The sequence below is a fragment of the Caloenas nicobarica genome, chromosome 1, assembly GCF_036013445.1.
Source record: "Caloenas nicobarica isolate bCalNic1 chromosome 1, bCalNic1.hap1, whole genome shotgun sequence".
NCBI lineage: Eukaryota > Metazoa > Chordata > Aves > Columbiformes > Columbidae > Caloenas > Caloenas nicobarica.
Genome location: NC_088245.1, coordinates 88,642,444 through 88,662,350, shown reverse-complemented (window position 1 = coordinate 88,662,350; position 19,907 = coordinate 88,642,444). Strand labels below are relative to the sequence as shown.

The 19,907-nt window shown below is 41.9% G+C and overlaps 1 protein-coding gene across 2 annotated transcripts; it reads left to right on the top strand.

Annotated features, from left to right (window-relative positions):
- Positions 1–11,870: 11,870 nt before the first annotated feature.
- HAO2 (hydroxyacid oxidase 2) lies at positions 11,871–19,591 on the top strand. 2 transcript variants are annotated; one of them, XM_065654738.1, is made up of 7 exons: positions 11,871–12,001; positions 12,755–12,906; positions 13,743–14,026; positions 14,398–14,613; positions 16,372–16,530; positions 18,173–18,242; positions 19,536–19,591. In XM_065654738.1, the coding sequence occupies exons 1-7, from the start codon at positions 11,871–11,873 to the stop codon at positions 19,589–19,591; spliced, it is 1,068 nt and encodes a 355-aa protein (XP_065510810.1). The 2 variants fall into 2 exon arrangements, with proteins under 2 accessions (XP_065510810.1, XP_065510818.1); XM_065654746.1 differs by lacking the exon at positions 14,398–14,613.
- Positions 19,592–19,907: the final 316 nt, after the last annotated feature.

Here is a 19,907-nt window from a genome sequence, read left to right as displayed (position 1 = left end):
TGGCACTAAACCATGTCCAATAATATTAACACTGGTAATATCACTCATTTTTGGTCAAAACTGGATTCCACTTTTAACAGTAATGTGTGAAAATACACCCATCCTGTGCATAAAGCAACACAATTTGCATTTGCTGCCAGCTAGGGGCAGGTCTTCAAGACATGGTTGAAGTATTCAAACTTAAATGTCAGGAGCTTGCTTAGTTCTAGGTCACATCTTTCACTAGTCTATAAGAGAGGACTAACAGGACAAGAAAGTGGCCAAATAGATGGTGTTTGTTTGTGGTGGTTTTTGCTTGTTTGTTTGTTTGTTTTCCCCCTCTTTGAATGCAGGACAAGAATCATCTTGAAAGTTATATAGCTTTAAGTAACACTAATTTTCCTGACAATGTTTTTGGAAGAAATCCAGTAAACTTTTTTTGCTTTACCTAGTTCCGCAAGACACATTCTAGTTTGTTTTTCTTTCCGAAGGTATCAATACCCTATAAATACAAGTGTTTTGTTCTTTTTGAGGAAGATGTCATAGGTGGTTTTATTTACAATGGAGTCAATCTTTAGTATTGCAACTGGACTCAAGCAGTTTAAAAGTGTCATTGAAATGGTAACCTTAAGTGCTGCTTTCCATACAGAAGTCACACAGTTCAGTTTTATTCATTGCCGAATAAAATAAAAAGACATCCAGTTACACTAGTAAAAACTCAGAAGATTTAGATTTGTACTCAAAAACCCAAGAACACATGCAAAAGGAACAATATCTCGCTAGCACAACTTCATTTGCTGCTGCACTTGTCTAATATTAACAATTATTAACAGAGCAGTGCAACTAGTACTTGAAACAATCCTTACAGTATTTGAGTGTCAGCACAGTCTTCAGGTCCCAAGGAGGTTTCAAGTGGGATGTTGCACACAACGATCAGTAATTTAATGTTTCCATCCTTGATTTCTGCTTGGTACCGTCTGGCTCCAGCAGTTCGTTAGTTTTCACTGTGTCTGTTTGAAACACAATCTCATCCACAATTATTTTGATTTCAGACGTATCCTCTGCATTTTACCCCTTATGAAAACTTCCCCTAGTGAACAGCAATGCAGAATGTCTCCATTGTCTCGGAGTCTGCCTTATCAGTAGCTGGCTGTACAGAGTCCATAGCAGAACATTTTTGACTAAGGACTTAGTACTAGTTTTGATTCCTTTAGCTAGTTCTCCTCAAACTCTTTTTTAGACATCCTAATTAGGATTTTGCTTTTAATCTGCTTGACTACACTATTCATTTCATTTTATTGGTTTGGATACAATAGGCATCTTTTAGAAAATTGCCTGCTTACTGCTAATAAACTTACTTACTTGGCTTTTTATGTGTGCTGGCCTCCTTTAATCCATTCTCTGGCCTTTCTCAATAGGTCATATGCAGTGGTGTTATGCTTCCAGTCTGGTGTTCTTCAGAAGTTTCCATGCTGCTTGTTAAGATTTCTCTTTGCTGACCTTTCTAGCTTCTTTTTAACAAGCCTCCTTATTTCTGCATAGCTTTTCTTGAAGCCGAGGACAATGGCAGTGGTGTATTTGGCCTGTGGTGCTCCTGTAGAGCTGGTGAAGCCGAGTCCTCTGAGGTCACTGTCACTGAGTGGAACTTCCTCTGGAAGGGCTACAGCCACAAAACTGAGGACTGCATTTGCTCCCATGGGCTCTCCAACCAGCCGCTCCACCGAATAATTGCTGACAGAGCCCCAAAATGTCATCTCTGTTTCATGTCCTGGCATGACATTTGCTGAGCTACAGGAGGCCAGTTCAAGTCTCCTGTTACTACTGTTTTTCTTGCCCACACTGCCTCTCTGATCTCTTTCAACGTATCAAATTCAAGGCGTTTTGCCACCCTGGGCCAGTAACATCTGTTATAACTATATTCTTCCTCTTTTGGCCCGGAGTTTTAACCTGTACAGACGTCATGTTACTTGTTGAGATGGTGAGCTTGAATATTCAATTTGATGCTGAGCTTTCAACAAGGCAGTGCACTGCTCTGCCTGTGGCACAGTTTACCTTTATGGTGCACTTTATATTCTGGATTTAGGGTTCCCTTGACTGCCTTCCTCTGCCCAGGTTTCTGATGCACCTGGCCTATCAGTGTCTGCATTTTGGATCAGACATTCTCATTCCTCATCTTATTTTTTTATTTCAAATATTGTGTAGAAGTGAGTGTACCACTACTTTGGTTCTTTCATTGGCAACTTGTATAAAACCCAGTATGTTTGTTTCCGTTTCCCTGCTAGATTACTCGCGTCTTCTGCATCGTGCTTTCCTTCAGGATTCAGAACTTTGCCATTTTTTTTCCCTCATAAGTGTACTCATGCTGAGCCTGGGCTTTTCCACACTTGTTGGCTTTCCTCAACTACTTGTATTTTTTCAGACAATAAGGGAACATTTTCATTTCAAAATGACTGTCAGGGCCCTCATTTTGCTAAGAATGTTTGAGAATGTTTTCAATTTGCTGCAAGGCCAAGAAATATAATGGTAGAGAGTTAGATATGTTGGATGTTTTCAAATCAGCTGGACTTGATGAAATTCCTGCTACAATACTGGGAGGATTGTGTGAAGCAATGCCAGAACTATTAGCTGTTATCTTTGAGGAATCATGGAGTACAGAGATAAATGTGTTACCTCTCACTATTTTTTTCAATAATGAGGGGGCAGGGGAAGCAATTGTTGAACCTCCAGAAGTAACTACAAGGCGAGTGAGAACCAGTATGGAATTATTGAGAATGAATCATAATAAACCAATCTAATATGGTTCTGTGATAGGACTTGTGGATAGGGAAGAACAGCAGAAAGATGTATCTTAACTTTAGTCAAGCTTTGAACATTGTCTCATATGAACTTCCCAGAAGCAAGCTAAGGAAGCATTGGCTATGTACAGTTTTTAGCAGACAAGTGCAATATGGTTTGAAAAGTGTATTCGGAGAGCAGTTCTTGATAGTTCACTGTTAGCCTGAGGTCTGTATCGCTAAGTTTTTAATTAATCAAATGGATGACAGAATAGAGAATATATTTATTATATTTCCATATTGCATTGAACAGGGAGTGGTTGCATTTACTTCAGATGACCTTGACAAACTGGTGAAGGAGTCGCTCAGTTGTGGTTTTGAGTCCACATTCTTATTCAGACTTAGAGTCATGAAAATCTCTTTTATTTTCTGCCCTTCCATGACCACAAAAACTCAAGGCTGAGGTCGTTCTTTCAGGATAACAGACTCTTCCTGATTTTCAAAGGCCTCCATATCATATATCATATCAGGTTTTCTCTGCCTCTGTTTCTCCAGAGAGACATCCTGGATGTTTTAGGGTGTCTCTGTTGAGTATTTGTGATGGATTCTTTTTATGACATCTATTTCCTCACAACATTTTTAGCAAAAAATGAGAGTTCTTTGCTAGGTGGTTGATCTCTGGGGTTTGAGACTTCTATTATCCTTAGCCTGACTCCTATCATTGTTAGAAAAAAGATAACACTACTTCTTTGTCTGGAAGAGGTGAACAGAAAGGTTTGGCTCCTTTCTTTGACTCAGGATGGAATGGCACATCTGAATAAATTATTAAGGAACATACTGCTGAGTAACGAACACAAAATTACTCTTCTATCATCACAGTGAATAAACAGGAGTATTGGAATATTCTTTCTGCTCTGTTCCACACAACGACAGGAGAGGACTCAGCTGGAGCATAATGTCCAGTTTCTGTTACTTTAATTAAGGGAGGATGTGGAACAGATGGAGAGTCAGAGGAGAGAATTGGGAATGACCACAAGTCTAGAAAACATGGCTCATGAGGAAAGGCCGAAGGAATTTGCGTAGCTTGATTTAGAAAAGAGACAATGGAGGGGAAAGCCCAACAGAGATCTTTAAACATTTTAAAGATAGACATAAAGAGAACAGGAGTGAATATTTTTCTGTGTCCACTATGGGTGGATAATAGCTTAAATTATGGGAAGGGCAATCCAGGTGAAACATCTGTAAATTTTTCTTGTGTTGAGGGTAGTAAATCAATAAAACTGGTCTTCATTGGAGGATGTGACATTTCCATGAATGGAGATGGGTGCAACTATATCTGATTCTGATTTCAGGAAGAGGAGTGGACCAGATGGCCTTTCTGGCCTCCTCTCAACCCTACTTTTGTATTTGTCTATGGAGGTTATGCAATGGCAGATAAAGACTTAGTCCTCACTGACTCTCAAATGGTGGCCAGATAGCAGCATCACTCTCCCTGTAGATCAAATTTGCTGAGACTTTACCAAGCTTATAAAATGGAAGTGAGACATAAAGCCCAAAGTGCTTTTTGTCTCAGGTAGGTGCAGCTCCTAGATACCTCTTGTTTCTGTTTTTATTGTGCTGTGTGAATGTTAGTGATCTACTTCTTTCATTGCCAGTACCACAGTACTTTAAAAAACAAGAACGAAGAGAAAGGCTGAATATCTACACAGGCCTTACTAGACTATTAGGCCAGATAAGCTTATGGACAAAATAATCTGTAGCCAACTCTACATAAGAGTGTATCATGATTAATGTCATATCCAGCTGCTTCTGCCTCCCTGGCTTTAAGAAGGACAGCCACCCATGGAAGTCAAAGGCAAGACTCAAAGCTGAGTCATGCCTGAGCTCCTCTGCTGCTCCACCTTGTGTGAGCACAGTGTATTTGGAAACAGCTTTGGCAGCAGTTAGTGAGGACCAAAGGGTGTTCTGGGAAACACAGCATCTGCAGCCCTTCTTCCCTCTTTCCTTGCTCACTTCACATCCTTACCCCTATTTTGCATACATACTGCAGGTTGTACTTATTTGTACTTATTTGCTTGACAGTAGTCTTAGATATGTGTCTGAGATGAGCAGTCCTGTATGTTTTCAGACTGGGAATAGGCAGTCCTTGTCCTCCCTCCTTCTGCATTTTCCAGCAATAATTAATTTACTCTGGAACTGCTCTCTAAAATCTCTTTCTTATGGTTGTATGCTCAGTTCATGATCCTGCTTGTGTACTCCCTCCCTGCTACTTGTAGCCCATGACTCCTCACACAACAGTGAGTCTCCTACATCAAACTCTGATGTGATCTTTTCTCCTACCCAATGCCCTTTTGGCTTGATTCTAGCATTGATGGTGAAGGGGCTTGTCAGAGTCTGCAGCTCCAGTATCTTTATTAAGAGGGGTAACCTGGTGAAAAGACTGCATCATCTCTCTTTGGTGCCACAAAGCACTGTAGACCTTCCTCACTTGAAGAGACGCAAAGGAACAGATTTACACAGTAGGATCCAGAAGTGTGCTCCTAGCTTCTCCCATTTTTTTCTGAGAGGAGAGGAGGAATGAAGAAAAAGGGTAAGGATGAGTTAAAAGAAAGGATATCACAAAAATTCAGGTTACTGAGAGAATCTAATGGTGTAGGAAGATTCGTATTGATGGATGGCAGGATACATTGCGCTCCACCTACAAGCTGCCACATCCAGGAAGGCTAAAACAGATGTGGTGTGGGAGAGAGGCAGACTTCCCTATGCCAAAGGAGTTGCCTGCTGAAAGGTCCTGCCACGGCTTGGTTTGGGATGAGGTTGAATATCCAGCCTGTGATTTGAAAAGTCTAGTGTGCTTGATTCTCTTCCCCTTGTGAGAAGGGATCCCTGCAACTTGAAGGGAAAAGGAGGATTGCTTTTCTGACCTGAACTCTCTAGAAAAAAAAAAAAAAAAAAAAAAGAAGAGATTCCATGTACAGGGTTACAGTGGCAGTGGGAGGCAACTGGGATAGGTCCCCAGGAGGCATGATTTTTTCAACGTGTCCATGGATATAGATTTCATGCAATCTAAGTCCACCAGCTCTTGCAGAGCACAGCCAAATAAGAATGGCCCTGGACCAGTGCTGTATTTTACAGCCAAAGACACAAAGAACAGAGACTAGGACCAGTGTGGTGGTAATCTACAGAACAGCTCTGAATGCTCACGAACTAGAAGCAGGGAGGCTGTGCCGACACAGTGTTAGTAGCAATTAACTGGCTGTGGTTTATCAGCCTTGGCGTTTCTTTCCAGACCGGATCTGCTTTTGCATCCTGCCATTTCACTGCCCCCTGTTGTCACTGGTTTAGCAGATCTTTCCTTGGTGCTCCCTAGTGCACGCTCGTTAAACCGCATCTACTTCAGACCCTTTCTCTAATGCTGATGCAGATGTCGAAGTGAGATGCAGCTACCTTATGGGAAGACTCATAGTTAGGTGCTCTATGGCATGTTATGTAAGCCAGAAGGAGGGGCTCAGAAATTATATTTTACCACATTTGTCAGTACATGGGAGATGTGAGACTTCATATGGTTGGACTTCCAGAAACACAGCATAGAGCCCTACCGCATGAGCTAGCAGAGTCATCTGCTAGTGGGAAACACTTCTCCTTTCTGAGAATCTAACACTGGGGGTAGATGAAACACATTTTCCCAAAGGGTTTTTTGCTGTTAGGCAGAGTAATGCTAAGAATAAATCAAGCTCTCTTCTGGGTTTTGGAGACAGAAGTGGTTATAGAAAAACCAGCCAAATATTTGGTAGTCTCCAAGAACTCTTTCTGCCCAATGTGTCACAGGCTGTCCCTTTCTGCCTCTTCCCCAGATTTGTCCCCCTCTCTTGATTGTTTCATCTCCCTAAAGTCCTGTCACCCTGGCATGTCTCTGTCCTGTTTTGCTCCCATCTGCTCCGTCTCTGACCTTGTTGCCCACCCTGCCTGTCGCTAGGTGCTGTTCTGTGGCTCCTCTTTTGAGCCATAATTGTTCTCTTCCTTTTCCCCTCTGGTGCTGTTTAAGGCTGAATCCAAGCACAGGTGGCAAGGGGGAGTGGGAAGCTGGGGGCTGACCAGCTCTCTGCCATCTACTCATATTTGGGGCTTTCTGAGTTCCTTTGGCCATGGGCAAAAACATGCTCTGCACTAGGCAAGTCTTTGGTAAAAACAACATCTGGATTTCAGACAAGCTCTGTTGAGCATGTGCAAGCACAGAGCAGTGATTTACAGCTAGGTCAGATCTGGCTGGATTTTCATACGGCCAGCAAGTACAGGCTGATGCCCCCAGGGATCAGCCCCCGCTTATTTTAAGCCCTTGCATGAAGCATCGAACTGCAGTGAAACCGCTGTAAGACATTTTCAGCATGGGCCAACCACCGTATTTTTCACTAACCTCATTCTTGGAAGTTGCTGACTGACTTTCACTGAAACGTTCCCAAAAAAATTCAGCCCAACACAGAGACCAAGGATGGAATATTTCAGCCTAGAATGATTAAAATATGACAAAATTAAAAGCAACTGAAAACTGGATCTTATAATCAAAAGTGTTAGGCAATGTTAAATATAAGATTTGTCGCCATCTCCACCTATAATAGAGGGATGGCTATTTAAATATTTATTTTTGTGGAAACTTTCTTGCATGACTGACATGCAAGGAAAAAGACTTTTCCTTCAAAACATGGGGCACATGCCCAAGAAAGATATCTAATAAAGAAAAACAGTGGTGACTGTGTGCAAACTGTTATGCCATCTGAGTTATTTACATTGCTTAGAGATCATCAGATTCTTCACTGAAGTGTTGTAAAGTCCCAGACTGAACCCACCACTAGTGGATGCATCAACGAGGTAGATGTCGACTTGACCCATGGTGATTTGCCATCTGTGAAAAGCAAATAAATATAGCCAACTGGAGTAATGAGCATCGTGACTGTAATATGAGCCGGAGCACAGATTTACACAGGATCTTTCTGTTTGAACTCACAAGCCTTTGACTATGCTAGTATTGAAATGTAAGCAACTACAAAACCCCAGCTGTGCAAAAATGAAGATTTGGCTGTTGACTGCTTGACACTCTACCTGCAAGGCTGGACCAGATGTGTATTTCCTATACTATTTTCTTCACTACTCAAAATAAGACAGCAAGGTTTCCAGCAAAGATTTTAGAGAGTCTTTTTGAGTCTTTTATCATACTCCAGTGAAAGGGCTCCAAAATTTTAAAATGTGTCCACTTTTTTTCAGGTATATAGCAAGGACTAATAAAATATATTATCTCTGTGGCAATTTTTGATTTCATTAGAACTTTAGAGCTTCACAGCTAAACCAGGAGTATTACTAGTATCAGAGAAAATACTACTTAAGGGACAAGAAGTCATTGCTACTTTGAACTGAGTCCATTGCCGAAGGAAGAGAATATATCTAGGTGCAAAGTACAGTCTCTTAAAAGCCACAGCACAAAAGTAGAGATCTTTTCCCTCTCCTGATCCAAAATACAGTAGTCACAGGCTATTTTTAATTCCTGTAAAGTTATGACAACCATGAAACAATAAACTTTATGGTTTGGTGAGCCGGCTGCAATGTGCATCCCTAAAGTAGTGGAGTACTGAGGTCAGCATAATGAGAAATACAACAGAAGACCCTGGAGATAGCTTGTAGGCTAAAACAAAGATCAGGCCAGACCAGATGTAGCTACATTTATTGCTATGCTGTGCACCAGAAAATGTTATGAATAAAACACAGGGAATGGAGATTTCCAAACATATTAGCAGGCACTCTTCTGATGTGACCATATCAGTTTTAAGGCCGTAGTGCCTGGCAGGCCACCAATGACAGTTTGGGGTTTTGTTGCTGTTATTACCACTGTAGATTCATATATATGACCCAAAGCTGACATCTAGCGGGGAGAGAATAAGCGCAGGATTTTCCTTCCCTTTTCAGGGATGTGCTCAGCTCTGTGCAGACAGAGATGGCACTTTGCTCTTCTCTACAGAGGTGACCTGAAGGCTGTCTGCTCCATGGGCTGTCCTGGGCAAGAAAGCAAACCAAGGAGCTCACGGGCTCCCTAACTAAGCGCGCACACCTTGTCTCATTTGTGACACAGGTATCCATAGCTGGATGCCAGAAGCCAGACTCACAGTACTGTCAGTGGATAGTGAGCTCTGAAGGCTGAATTTAAAAAAGTTTTGAAAGATGAGAGTGTAGGTGATCATGTTTGGCCAGGGCCTTGTGAATATATTTAACAGAAGACTAGGTGTTTGCTACAGCTGCAAAGACAGTGCCAGCGATCTAAAATTTCTGCTGTCAGGAACATCAGATCTGCAGTCTTGGGTTAGACCAGCCTCTTGGACAACAGGTCATGAGGTTGCAGCTCTGTTTATCTTCCAGCTCTTCCCTGGTCCTTTGGGTCACTCACTGCCCCAGCTGAGCTGCTTGGGCTGGGAGGGCAATAATACTGGTAAAACTTTGGGAATTTTTTTACAAGTTTCTGCCTCACCATGTGCACCTGGTATCACATGTTTATAAGAAAATATCTCAATTTTCAGTTGGTAAAAATCAAAGTTTCGAGGTCTAATGGTTGCATGGAAAAATTGAAAACATGAGCCCTAAAGGTTAAAAAAAAAAAAAGACAAATAAAACTGTTCAGTGTTTACTTTTCATATCTTGCAAATTTAAGTCAATGTCATAAATCTGTTAGCACCTCAGTCTCAGTTTGTAATGCTTAACAGGGGAGATGGAGGGAAGCACAGAGAAGTCTCACCAGCCACAAGCACAGGAAAGGGAGAAGACCTGTGGTCCTCCTGGGAGGTGGCCAGGTGGGGAGCCAAAGGAGGGAATCTGCAAGCCCAGTGTAAGAGCAACCAGACCATGAGAGTGCTCATAGACATTTAAAAATGGCAGAAGACAAAGCGTACTTTATTTGTTCACATAAGGTAGGAATCGAAAAGCACCTCCTCCATGTGTGGTGATGAAGATTCAAGGCTCTGTAGCTGTGGGGTGTAACAACTCACACTGACTGTGGATCACCATTTTGGTGGGATTTGTAGCATGTTCAGCAGCAAGTTACGAGCAGTTTAGAGATTCAATCAAAACCCCTGAAATACTGCTGCTTCCCTAAATGAATAAAGAGCCTGAATGAATGCAGAGCCAAAGAGCTCAGCTCTAATGCTGTGTCCCAAGCAATCACACTGCTGACAAGGTGATGCAATGATTTAATCACCTGATAGCTAAACTAAAGTTAGTGTTATACAAACAGTACAAAGTTTACTGCGGGTTTGAGCTTTAGTCGCTGGTTGTTGTTTATTGATTTTAGAAAAAAGCAGCTACTCAGTGAAGAGACCTCCTCTACATCCTGTCTGCAGGTGAACTTGAAGGAGAGGATCTCACCTCCTGCAGCTTCCCTGAAACCCAAAGTAAGTCTCAACTGAGTTCTGAATTGAGAGACAATGAGGATTGGGCCTCGGTTGTTTAAAAGTCCCATTTATTCTGCCATGAGAGGACTTGATTTATCTTTTTGGGCTTACTGGCTTTGACCTTTGGAACAGTTGGAGAAGCAGAAGTCTTGATATGTGGTTTATGGTATATCATGATGTATGATATATGAAGACACATGGTATCAGCAGTGATTGATGTCTTGAAGGCATACAGAGAGGGCTTGGGATACTTTACCACCTGCTACCTAATGCCTGTCAGAGGAGACAAAATGATACTCAAGAAATCAGGCAACATTTCTTCTTCCTCTTCCAATGAGTCCCTCATCTGGGGCTCTTTCCTAGCAGAGAGAATTATGAGTCCTAATTTTCAAAAGTATACACAGACACCTCAGTCAGTGAGACATATCCATGTCTGCAGCTTGACAGGTTGGATCTGCGTACGTAACCTATGTGTTTGTCTGTGCCAGAAATGTTACAGCATCAGACACGTGGGACTGGTTTTGGTGAAGCTTGCAGCCCCTGCTAATCTATGGTTGGAGGCTAATCCTGAAAACTAGGATACTTACTTCTTCCTGTACATTTTTAGAAAAACTAGACCAAACCACAGCTGTTTTAAAACTTCATGTTTTCATTTAGTTTGCAAAATGCCTATTTTAATCAGAGCTGCAGAAGTAATTGCAACAAATGATTTAGCAAATTGATTTTGTCTGTGTTTTGTACATGTTTCCTCGCACACCAGCATAGTGTGCTAAAACATTAATTTGCATAGTTTTTAGTCCTGGCTAGTTCAAAAGCAAGTAAAGTGCAGGCATGTGCTAGGCAGCATTTATGTTGGTTTGATTAGACATCTGGGTCACACAATGTCACTTCTGTTCCCTGAAAGATTGAGGGTAGTTCTCAGAAATATGTTTCATGTTGTAGAATTTGCTTTTTGCCAGTGTTTTCTCACAGTTTGTCCAAATTTTGTATGCACCTTTCTTTTAGCACGTATCAATGATGCAGTATGTAATGCAAACACCCAGAAGATATTTGTTACAAATGGGAAATGAAGATCTGTAGAAAACAATTTGTTTTTCTGCACCACTGGCCTTGACAGTGACTTATACTCAGAGTTTGGACATAGTTTTACGATGTGTTCATGCTGGAGCAGGTTAGATGTAGACTCCATATTTACTTGCTTCCAGATTTTATGAGCTTTAATTTAGTCGCTGCATTCCGTGACAAATTATTCAGTCAGGGAGCCATCCTAAGGGGTAATCCAGCAAATGATGTTCTGGGACAACCTTTGAGGAGAATTAGTGGAACAAATAACCCAGCTAGTTTTAAGATGGAATTTATGACAGAATTACACAATTGCTGTTTCTTAAAATAGCAGAGGACCTAAAATGTCCTCTTCAGGCCTCTGTTTAAGACAGAATAAAGAGAGGCAAAGAGATGCAACTTCTTCCCACTCTTATGGCTGCATCTGCAAGTTTTCCTCATACTAGGTGAGAGGATGAATGGCAAGATCGACAGAGACAAGCTCTTAGCAACTCTTCTACAAGACAGATGGGTCCAAGGTTTGCATTAAGTGACATTAGAGCCCCTGAAAGAGAGAATGACAGTTCAGGGAACTAATTTCCTCTCCATGTTATTCTTTTCTTCAGGGTTCCCAGAGCCTCTCTCGGCAATGGCTATGGTGTGTCTCTCAGACTTTGAAGCTTATGCTAAAAAGTATTTACCCAAGATTGCTTGGGATTTTTTTGCAGCTGGAGCAGATGACTGTTGCACTCGAGATGAAAACATCCTGGCATATAAAAGGTAATGGGAGGAGGAAATGATGGGTATTGTACTGCAAGCTTTTAAACTATGCTTTTGTGCAAGTACCTGGACTTCATAAGCAAGGGTTCCTTACACCTCGCCCTTTCAAAGTGATCCCTGAGCAAAATGCACTTACTTGAATGACATACACTGTATGCTCTGATGCTAGCCTCAATATGACACAGATTGTATGAGGCATGAGGGATGCTGAGGGTCCAGGCAAATAATTGGTATGGTATGGAATGGTACGGTATGGTATGGTATGGTATGGTGTGGTATGGTATGGTGTGGTATAACAGGAAAGGGGATGAGTGGCTATAATAGAATGAGATGCAATGCGGAGCATGTGGTGAACAGCAGGAAGCCTACGTGTAATTTGGGAACATGCTGCAGAGAGTGAGGGCAGGCACAATGTACAGTGAGGACAGACGTACGAATGGTGGAGTGAAAGGCTGCAACCTGGGACTGTGGGGTGGGCAGTGGGAGAACAAGAGCTGGTGAGCTGAGGTGGGAAATGCAGAAATGATGTACTGTGGCCAGCAAGCAGGAGTATGGGACTAATGAAAAATGGAAGTGGCTGAACTGCTGGCTGAATTGACCTTTAAAAGCAAACAGAAAGGTTGAAGAGTCTTATATGCTCTTTATTGGCTCAGATTCCTGCATTGCAATAGGTAAATGAAAACCTGGTTTCCATGAAACTTCAGAAAAGTCACTGAATAGCTACCACCCTGAAAGGTTTATTTTGCCTTACAGAATACATTTCCGGCCACGTATGCTGCGGGATGTATCCATGATGGACATTAGGACTAAGCTCCTGGGGACTGAAATCAGCTTTCCTGTAGGAATTGCCCCTACCGGCTTCCACCAGCTAGCATGGCCTGATGGAGAGAAAAGCACAGCCAGAGGTAGTCTTCTGCTTTTTTGCCACGTAGCAAAAAGGGGATTGTGGAAAAGCCTCAAGAAGCTGTTAGGATGACTTGAAGCATGACTGAGCAAAATCTTCAGGCTTGAAGGAGCAAACTCCTTTCCCACTTTCTGACACCCCTTTTTGTGGATGACCCATGTGGGTCTGGTGACACAGAGTGCGTGGGAAGCCATATAGACATCACTTTACTTCTCCAACTACCACTATTATGAGATCAGCCCTGTGGAGGCTGCTGTAAACTTAGAGATAGTGAACACATTTCTGATATACACCAAGAACCACACGGGGTCCTCAGTGACGTGGGCTCTAGATATGACGTAAAAGTGGTGGATGGGACTCAGCCTGTAAATTCCTTGTTACGAGTGAAAACAGTGTCTCCCTTGGAGAACAGCATAATCTCTCTTCCCAAACCCCATGGTGGGTTTGCAGACCTGACCCCTGGAAATATCTTTTTTTCCCATGTGTGTTTCTGTGTACACCGAATGCATTTGACAGTGCATTCCTGTGAGGACAGAGTCATAAAGTTCCTGCTTTAAAAAAAAAAAAAAGTTGCAAAATGAAAGCACCACTTGATAAATTACCTCTTTCTTTCCTGCTTTCTTAACTATGATCCTACAGCAGTGCATGGTAAACGCAGCCATTTTTAAACCAGGGGGCATATTTGCCAATCAGTAAAGTGCCGTGTTTGGTAGGATACAAATAAAACAGGGGTTCAGGTATTTTCTGCAAATAGTGTATAAAAAACTGCTGTACCTGGTGTCTGGTAGGACCATTGAAATTATCTTGATTCTGATTATTTTCCAATACCTCCCAAAGCGGCCAAAGCGATGAACACCTGTTACATCGCCAGCACGTACTCCACCTGCACGCTGGAGGAGATCTCTGCAGCTGCCCCCGGCGGCCTCCGATGGTTCCAGCTCTACATCCACCGCAACAGGGCGGTTTCCCAGCAGCTGGTCCAACGGGCGGAGGCCTTGGGTTTCCAGGGCCTCGTCCTCACCGCGGATCTGCCCTACACGGGCAAAAGACGTGATGATGTCCGCAATGGTTTCCGTCTTCCTCCCCACATGAAACTGAAGAACTTGGAAGGAGCCTTTGAGGTTTGTAAAATGAGCCCATCCTTTCATTCAGGGCGCTGACGTGTACCGCATGAGACAAAAACCACCGGGTAGCTGCTGTTTTGGCATCTGCTGTACCCAGGGTGTATCTTCTCCTCTTCTGGTTCTGCAGCGTCCTGGCTTGACCTCCTGCCAGCCTGGGCTCTGGCTTCAAAATTCCAGTCCAGCTGCCTTAGAGACACTGATCTCCATCCCAACTGTAATTATTCTCCTCTGGAGACATGTGCTTTCAGGAGCTGATGAACATGTCTGTTAGCATGTTTAATTAATCTGCTCTAGGGCAGAGAAAGACTTCAAGGGGCCTCTGTATTGTTACAGCTCAGATGAAGTTTCCTTCTGTCCTATGGCTATAGGGAGATGACTGCTCTGAGTATGGACTGCCACCCAACAGTATCGATCCTTCGGTCACCTGGAATGATATCTACTGGCTGCGGAGCTTGACCCACCTGCCCATCATCATCAAAGGCATCTTGACGAAAGAAGATGCAGAGCTGGCAGTGAGACATGGAGTTCAGGGAATTATTGTGTCCAATCATGGTGGAAGGCAACTGGATGGAGGACCTGCTACTGTAAGTTAGAAAACATATGTCCCAAAAGCATTTATTGCATGCACATCGGCACTAACCTGGATATCTCTATGCTTGTCTTTGTTTATAAGCTTCTGGCAGCCTTTTGTGTTCATTGCATGGTTGTGGATCTGTATGGATGTACTTTAGCTTTAAATTGGTAAGATGCATGTTTTGGCATGGGCTACCCACTGAAGTATTGTCTCAGCTTCTTGGGAGGATTCTGTAAGCAGCACTGAACTCACATAACTGTGGGTAAAGTACTGGCCTAAGTCAGTAAAAGTTTTCTGCCTATGTCTTCACTAGCTGGTGCAGTGGCACATGTACTCTTTGCGCACTGCAGCAAAAATAAAATGAAGCTCTTGAACCAAAAATCTACAAATGAGAGCATAATATATTCTCATTGTTCACATCTGCCAAAACATGCACAAACAACGCAGCTAGTCTGCTTGCATATTTACAGACTCAAGTATAAATAGGAATTTATTGACTTTCATGAGCCTGAAAAAGGATAACTTATCTGGAGAAAAATTCCGTCGCTTTTTAATCTGCACAAAGAAATCATGGATTGTTTGGACGTATGTATATTTTACTGGTTTAATTCAGCTTCTGTCAGTTTTTCCAATTGTTCTTATTTTACAGTTCTGTATTGCATAGTATCTTACAGGCTTTCATTTCTCTGTTTTCCTCTGAAAAGTAAAAGTAGGTACCAGGGACTTCTGTTCTATGTCAAGGCTGACAATAATGAATTAAAAATTTTAATATAAATGCTAAAGACATAATAATAGAAATGGGATCCACATTAAACTGCTCTTCTACGTTCTTTATATACACAGACAAACCGGCAGATACCTAGTTCAGCTCTGCTACTCCTCTGGTATCAAGCCTGACAGCAGAAGCTATTTCCCCCGCTCTTGCTGAGCTACTCTTGGAAAATCTCAGCCTGAAAATTTTCAGTCTGAAATTCTGGAAAAAATGTTGGCCAATTGGAAAAAATCTGCTTAGTAATCTTAGTTAGAGTTGATCTACTTTTAAAAAGATGAAAAGAAAGCAAAAGAATATAAGAGACTGCAGAAAGAGACCTTGGGTTTTGCTGCAAAGGAGGGTAAATTAGGCCTAGAGCAATGTCCTGCCACTGGTTATACTGGACCAGAGCCAGTGTCTCTGGGTGGTGCTGCCAGGCACTACCAGCCTGGCATTGTGCTGTGCTCTACAGAAGAGATCTTAAGAAATCAGGGGATTTAGTCTGGAGGAAATGATACATTGACTGCACTACAGAGCAAATTAAATCCTTCATAAATGCTTTAGGAGGTTTGAGGAGGCTTTAGACAGGCAATCACCAAGATAATGTTGAAATGTAATTTTAGGTAATTTGGACAGCAGCAGTTTTTACGAACATTTGTGGCATTCATCGTCTCAAATGAAAGATATTAACAGTAATTATTTCAATTGAAATTTATTTTAAAAATCTTTCAGAAAGCAACTGCAAATGTAACTTTTTCACTTATCAGAACTACTAGCAAAGAATATCAGTATAAGCAAAGCACTGGAAAATGGAGTTAACTATCTGGCAAACAGAAGAGGGAGCTGCACTTTATTCTGCAGCTTTTGGTGCCAAGCTATTGGTGATGAATTGTCACATTTCATTTCGAGAAGGTATGCTATTGAAGCATTGCATCCCTGCTTGTCTCTTTGGAATGTTTCCTCTTTCTCTTGGAATCAAAAGCTGACCTCAAGGTGAAAGTGGCTGTTTCTTTGCAGATTGATGCTCTGGTTGAGGTTGTGGAGGCAGTACAAGGCAGCGTTGAAGTTTATTTGGATGGTGGAATACGAAAAGGAAGTGATGTATTAAAAGCACTGGCACTGGGAGCAAAATGCGTCTTTATTGGAAGACCAGCTTTATGGGGTCTGGCTTACAAGGTGAGTAAGAAGCTTTGAGTTCGTGTGTCTACTTCTTGTACTCTGTTGCTGTTATTTAAAAGTCATGGAGAGTTTTCACCATTGAAAAATCTTACCCATTTTTTGGCTTTGTTTTGCTGAATTCTAAGTGGAAACATTCCAAATTGAATCAAAACCAGGCATTTTCTATGATTTTAAAATACCACTGAATTTTATGATTTCAAACAAAATTTTGAAGCTGATAACATTGTTTCGTGGGACCTGATTTCTTGGTGTTGCAGTTTCATTCTAAAATACTGTAAGACTCAGGACCATCAGTACTTTTGAAAATTAGAGGCGGGCTTGCTTGTCACAAAGATGAGTCTGACAATTTTATTTGCTGTCAGTTTACTTGGAGACCTATGGTTTTGATACAGCGGTTTCATAGAGTTCTTATGAATTCTTCAGAAATATATATAGAACTCCATCCCACTGATGTCTGAAACATTTTGGACAAAACTGAGTACAACTGTGTCCTGTAGGTTCCTGAGTGTGCTGCTGCTACCTCAGTTCCAGCTTTGCTGCTTCTTAACTACAAGCACATTTCTATGATCCAGTCATGAATTAGACCTCTGATGCAGAAGGTTAACATCATATAATTAAAATTAAAATGTAATTATACCAGTTGCTTGCTTTGCTAAATTTTTGCCTTTTAGCCTCTGGATTGGAGCTTTCAAGCTCTTCTCTAGAAGAAAAAAAAAATAAATTATGGTCTAGAAACACTTCCTATCTTTTAAATTAGACTCCTGTCCGATAGTGTGATTGCTGTGGATTCCAGTAGCTAGGCTTTAAGCAAGAAATCACCTGAATCTTCTAAGAAACCTGGAAGAGTTGGCAGCACTGTTTCTGTTGCCAGTAAACACATAAAAAGCACCTAACAGGAAAAGGGTGTTGCTTTGAGTTGCCTGCATTTTTTTCCACAATGCAAACAGAAAGGAGATGGGATTTTTTGAGTTCAGCTGTGCTTTGGTATTATATTCCATAGAGCAACCCTAAAGTTGTATCTCAGTGGCATTGCCCTAGCATACAAGAAAGGAAAGGCATGAACAAGCACTGATATTGTCTGCACCCGAAGCATTCTCCATTGCAAGAAATAAAAACAAAAATTAAGAGAAGAAAGAAAAAGTCCTCCAACATTTTACAGTGAGATCAAAATCAAACGGATCTTGAGCTCCTTGGTGTCACTTGCTTGGAGGAAAACAAACTGTACTATTTTTGAAGGTTGAGTCTGTTATCTCAGTAAACTAAAGTTTTTGAAGCTGTACCATACATAAAGCTCTCATTACTTCATAAAATACTGTCATCATTGTAAAGCTTGACATTTTAAAACAAGCCCATTGGTGGAGGTTAACTGAAAGCTAAGAAAAAAACAGCTAGAAAACGTCAGATGTGAAAAACAGCTTTGTTTTCTTTCCCTGTTCAGATGTATCACAAAAGGAAAAGAATCTAAACCAATCTGTGATGAACTGACCGTATCCATAATATCATTTTAATCATTCATCTCTATGAGACTGGAATTGGCAGGGGCTTGAGGGACTGTCCCAGCTCTCACAGTGCAAGCATCCTGCAGCATTGCTCTGTGCCAGGGCTCCTTTTACCCTGACTGGTTTCTTTGTTGGAGCAGGGTGAAGAAGGTCTGCAAGATGTTTTGAGAATTTTGCAGGATGAGTTTCGTTTGTCAATGGCCTTAGCTGGTAAGTGCTTTGCAGGTTGTTTGTAATCAGCGATACAGAGGTTTCTGCATACAAGCCATCTAAAATCAGAAGCCTGGTGGATGGGTCACAAAAAGGGAATCCATGTGAGATGTGCTGGGTCTAGTTGCTATATTTAAGGTGGTTCTTTGCTTCCCGTGAAACTGCTTGGCATTTCAGGTGCCATTACCAATGAAGCTTGCAAGGAGGAAGTTAAGGCAGCTTTCTGACCTAATTAAAGAGATGCAAAACTGCTGAGTATAGCTGAGCAAAACATGGAATTTCTGTTCTGCTGGGAATTGTGGCATATGTTTTCTAATATTTAACTTAATGTTTACTAAGGTAAATTGCAAGCAATTTTTTTGCTGCATGAAAGGTTCAGAAAGAATGCATGCAGAATTTTTCTCTGTGTATTAGGGAATACAGTCTGTTGGTGCAGGTTCGTGTCTCTGTATCCCACATGCTTTAAAAGCCTCTGAGTCTTCTCCAAGCTTTTACTGGTGTTCCTCATTCTGCGTTTCTCACTTCTGCTCCTGCCCGCAGCTGCTGTGTGTGGCGCCCTCCCTGCACAGCCCAGTACAAACTCCAGTTTCACACGTGAACAAGTATGACATGCAGGTCCAGTGCAGACGTACTCAGACATCAGGAAAGGGTCTTATCCCACTTCAGATCATATTTTAAAGATTTTCATGCTCTAGCAACCATGAACTCAAGTGGACAGCAACTCTGACTGGGAGACTGGAACTGAAATCCCGTTGGGCATTTCTTAATGGGCTGGTTTTTTGGATTACTTTTTCAGCTAGTAAAGATTCCAACAAGTGTATTTTTTCAAGGGGTCTCTTATACTTCTTCACATGCAAAAGGGCACTGAACTCAGCAAGAGTAGCAGGTTGGGACATTTTTGGCAGGGCTGTGAAATTCCACCCAGATTTGACCAAATGAAACAGTAATGCAAATCTCCACCTGTGGTCACTTGGTACATGGCAATCTGTGTCTTTTCTGTCTGCTTTCCATTTCCCTCTGAATCAGATGGCTCCCTGCTCAGCTTGTAACAAGGATCCTTTTATTTTTTTTTTTCATGTTTCTAACTCTTCTTGTGCAGGAAGCCCGGTGCCTAATCTCAAGGCTTAAGATACCATTGAGAAGTAGGGCTCCTGTGAGTGAGCTGCTGAAGTACCAACCTATCCCCACATGGCTCATACAAGACTAGACCATGATTCAGAGGGAGGGCATTCCAAGTTTCATCAACAGGCCTTTCTATCTCACTAACATGTTTCATTTCTCTATTTATTTCAGGCTGCGCCAGCGTCTCAGAGATTGGCCGACACCTAGTTCAGTTCTCAAAGCTGTGAACAGCATCCTGCAGTGCTCACCAAACAGAGGCAGCTCACACTGAGGTCCCAAGCCAAACTGAAGAGAGAAAAGGAGGTGCAAATGTTCAATGTGCAAGAAGTACCTGATAAGGTGTCCAGGAAACTTCTCAGGAGATTAGGAATGGCTTTGTGTTTAGCAAAGGCTGTTCTCTTATTGAGACCAACAAGTTCTTTAACATTTTGGGTAATTGTTATTTACTTAAATAAATTTACTTTAAACTGGCTGTTCTGTGGCATTACCTGTGTTGGGCTTCACTCCCAAACTCTGTTGTATCAGGCAGCCAGCCATGAAAAG

Bases quoted from the DNA above. Each gene is read 5' to 3' on its own strand.
- HAO2 (XM_065654738.1), top strand. From the start codon at position 11,871: ATGGCTATGGTGTGTCTCTCAGACTTTGAAGCTTATGCTAAAAAGTAT. The intron at 14,027-14,397 runs GTTTGTAAAATG...CTATGGCTATAG, and splicing joins ACTTGGAAGGAGCCTTTGAG to GGAGATGACTGCTCTGAGTA. The intron at 18,243-19,535 runs GTAAGTGCTTTG...TATTTATTTCAG, and splicing joins TTTGTCAATGGCCTTAGCTG to GCTGCGCCAGCGTCTCAGAG.